At 37.8% G+C, this 4,127-nt stretch overlaps 1 protein-coding gene across 1 annotated transcript; it reads right to left on the bottom strand.

Annotated features, from left to right (window-relative positions):
- Positions 1-546: 546 nt before the first annotated feature.
- On the bottom strand, positions 547-3,545 carry cd40lg (CD40 ligand). The gene is made up of 4 exons (XM_044204410.1): positions 3,264-3,545; positions 2,728-2,755; positions 2,527-2,622; positions 547-2,406 (listed from the first exon to the last, which is right to left on the bottom strand). The coding sequence occupies exons 1-4, from the start codon at positions 3,462-3,464 to the stop codon at positions 2,021-2,023; spliced, it is 711 nt and encodes a 236-aa protein (XP_044060345.1). The 5' UTR covers positions 3,465-3,545; the 3' UTR covers positions 547-2,020.
- Between the last annotated feature and the right edge of the window lie 582 nt (positions 3,546-4,127).

The following is a 4,127-nucleotide window of genomic DNA, read 5'->3' as shown; positions in this document are numbered from 1 at the left end:
GTTTAGCTTTTGACATCAATTTCACAATGTGAGAAATGGAAAACCACACAGCATAAACTGTATGTTCCCTCGTTCATATTGGAAAATCCACCAAGACAGGGATTTCCATGCAGCATTCCACACGTGCGGTTCAGGAATTTGTAGGTTGTTCAGATACGGCAGCAAGAAACCCTTTACAGGATGGAAGGCGTGACTAAAATAGATGATATCCTGTGAAAGTGCGCTGCCTCTGCATCTATACACACCTCCACAGAGATTCACACTTTCCATGCTGTTCAACTCCACCACAACAGTGACGTGTGAAAAGCAGTGCTAGGTTTTGTAATGTCTCATGGGCTATAAATTTGCACTGCATTGCATTTTGCTTTTGATGGGTATAACTTTTTCATATTACTCATCAAGCACTTTTAAAACCTTGTATTAGTCACTAGGCAGGTTAAAATTACTTGTAACTCATACCTGTAGGTTACGGTGTATCTAGTGATTAAATAAAAAACTAGGTCAAGGTCTAAACTGTACATGTGCATTTTAACAGGACAATTATAATGATGTTTTATTCCATTTACTTTGAACACTCAATACTTAAATTGGTCTAAATTCAATTTTATACAGTATGAAAATAAGATGGCTTGCTTCCATCATAGTGAATGCTACATCTACAATCATTTGTGTCAAAGTTGTATTATCATTGTTAGGTAGTGCCTATATTTTAAACCAATCTGCATTTAAACTGTATCACCACATGACAATAAACAACAGAAATTAAAACTTGTAAGTTCACTGTGATGGCTTACACAACTCAAATTTCCAAAATTTGATAAATGATTAATATACCATATGGAAATGAATGGGAAATGATGGCTGCCTGGAAAGAAGGACAAAATGCATTCTTGTACCACTGACAACAACATGCCTTTGATGCATATGTTTCTTCACCATCAAAGGTATCGTCATTACTGAGTCTAGTTGCTCTTCTTGAGTGGTAACCTACATTTTTAGTGGTGCTGGTTCTTGTGGCTTAGCATCATGAGTAAATACATCTTTGCCATGTGGTTTCTTGTGTCCTAGAAATCTAAAACCATACTGATACAGACTGAGCTATGGTGTAAAATGCAGTAGGTTTTGTGCTTTACAACAAATATGATTTCTGAGTAGCCCATGGAGGATCATTTTGGGTATGCCAGAAGAGTATCGTGGTCTTCAACAAACTTTGCTGTGTTAATACTCGTGATGAATCTGGGTATTTTAACTTGTATAAGTTCACATGGTCACCTGTTAGTAATGCTGACTCATAAAGCATCTCAACACTGATTTATGGTAGGACTAAAATGCTAATCCTTTCTTGGTAGGTTTCAGTCGTAGTCATCTGGATACTGTTTTCAGAATCAATGCTTAAATTTCCAGTTCCCGTCCAATTTTTTCACAATTGAGAATGACTTCTGGATGGGAGCCGAAACGTCTTGATTCTGAAAACAGTGTCCAGATGACTACGACTGAAACCTTTTCCACGATAGAACACTCCTGGACGAATGAGGGACTACACCGTCTAATCCTTTCTTGTTTAAAATATTATGCATTTTCATGCAGATATACAGTATAGCTGTGTAACCCAACACTGAAAACATCAAATATGTGGTACTTCAGTCTGGATGTTTTAGTCTAATGTGTGTATCTCCTTTACTTCTAACTAACTCCAGAAATGGAGCAAATATAAGAAAAACTGAGGAGAAGAGAAGAAATATTTTAGATTAAATATCAAAGTTTCATTTCACAGCCATATAACTCAATTTACATCAATAAATACAGAACAACCATTCACAGAAATAACACAAAATTCTATGTGATTTAATAAATTATAGTTTAGGAATGTGGTCTTTGTCTCTGAAATCCACAAAAAAGATCAGAAACCATTAGTTTGATTATTGCTCCAGTCTATTTAACAGTGTTCTCAGTAGCTTCCATCCTCCTAACGAGTTCCCACTCTTCAGCTTAGGTCCATGCATGTGCTTATATAGGAGTCCTACAGTTTGTACATCCCAAAGGTTGTGGCTCCTTCCTCGTAGTTCACCAGTGATAGGTCTTGTACCCAGACACTGAGCTGGTTTCCTTTCTCCAGTGTGATCACATCTCCCTGCATGACTGTGCACAGGCGAGGGATTGACGGAGACCCACTGTGGTCGTCCAGATTGCAGTAGGCCTGCATCACATTCTTCTCCTCTCCTGTCTCGTTCTTCCTCAGCTTGACAATGCTGGCCAGTGGGCGCTGAGAGTCGCCTTTGGAGAAGGTCACCCTGGAGTAGACGTAGTAGTCACCAGGCTCCAGGATAGTCAACCAACTTTTGTGGTAGTAGTTGATGTTCCTACGAATTGAGTGGTTGATGGCCCATGGGAGATAACCCGGAAAGACTGAGGGAGAAGTTTAAGCAACATTATCGAAAATACTTTTACTATTTAGTTCTAAATAGATTTTTGGCTACTCGTTGCATTTTTTAAAATCCAAAATATGTAATTTTCATAGTTTCTTACGTGCAGATTTCTGTGCTGTGTGTGATTGCTGCTCAACTACCATGCGTGCCAAGGCTCTATAGGAAGTTTCTTGCTTTTCTGATGAGAGAAAAGCAGCTGGAGAAGAGAACAAACATCTGGTTAGAGATGTTGTTGAGATTGGATTTTTGTATCTTAATGTTTAAAATCCCCTTCAGGAAGAAATAAATTAAATGAATGTACCTTTTCCTTCAGCTGAGGGAAGATTTCCCTGTAGAAATGAAAAAAGTAGAACATCACGAACAGGTAGTACAATATGGTGAATGTAGATTTGATTATGTTACTTATTACATATGTATAACATTTAGAATGAAACATCCTTCTATCTGTGTTCACAAAATGCTCGTCTTGCAACGAGACACCGTGCTGTGAAAATCACACCTCATCTGTTTGTTTAAGAGCATTTCCTGTGCTTCAAGAACAGTTTAATTTACCTGACTGTAATAAAATGTGTGAACAAACAAACAGATTTAAACAGATCTATTTACATACCCTAATGTAAGCAAACCCATATGCAGTGCAGTATACATTTGCTTCATATTTTAGAATTAAACTGAATTTAAATTTAAATATGTTTAATATATAAATATTTTATAAAATGAACAAGATGTTTTTAAATAACAATATGGCTTCTTTTCTTTGAGCCATCACCTTTATACAGTATGTGCAAAGTAAAATATTTTAACTTGTAATGGCTTCTTATAAGAGAAAATGTTTACCAGTTTGCCATAGTAGTATAGATAGATGAATCCTCCGGCCGACAGAAATAAATGCAGCAACACTACACCAACCAAAAACCGGACGAGAGACTTGCTGTTGCCTTGAGATGGAAGTGGAGCCGGGATGAGGACCGGGTGGGACCTGCTGAGGCGAGGAGGCACCGGCGGTGGAGCCAGGCTGGTCTGGTAAGTGTTGATCATGGTGGAGAGGAATGGTGAAACCTAGAGAGGCCTGGCGTCCGTGACATCCCATGCACTTCTGAACTACTGCTCTCTCAAGTAACTGAGTTTTTCTCTTGCTACTTCCTGGAAGCTCTAAACATTTCAACATGCAGATCTGTGAGAGATGTGACCTTTGGTGAGTGCATGCATGTATATGTGTGTGTTGTCTGAAGTACATTTTTGCATTTCTTCCTTCCTTTCTGTCAGATATTTTTCCCTAAATGCCACACAATGCCATGTGGCCTTGTATTACTCAGTATTTCTTTGCCAATGTGGCAATATTTCTAGTTTAGTATATAATGTAGTATGACATGAGTGTTCAGTGGTATTTTCACACAGTTTCAATGCTGTGGGTATTTTCTGAGACAAGAACCTGGTCAACACAAATTACCACAGCAGCAACAAATACATAGGATTTAAATATTCATGCGAGAAACAGAAAATAACACATTTACTACACATTTCCCTTGATAAATATCAATGTAATGGCTCAATTTAATTTTTATTTATATAGCGCCAATTCATAACAGAAGTTATCTCATTGCACTTTTCCTATAGAGCAGGTCGAGACCGTACTCTTTATAATATTAATTACAGAGACCCAACAAATCCCAGTGACCACTAAAGAAAAGTTGGCTGTAT

This window comes from Siniperca chuatsi, linkage group LG8, assembly GCF_020085105.1.
Source record: "Siniperca chuatsi isolate FFG_IHB_CAS linkage group LG8, ASM2008510v1, whole genome shotgun sequence".
Lineage (NCBI taxonomy): Eukaryota > Metazoa > Chordata > Actinopteri > Centrarchiformes > Sinipercidae > Siniperca > Siniperca chuatsi.
This window is presented reverse-complemented; position numbering and strand designations above follow the sequence as displayed.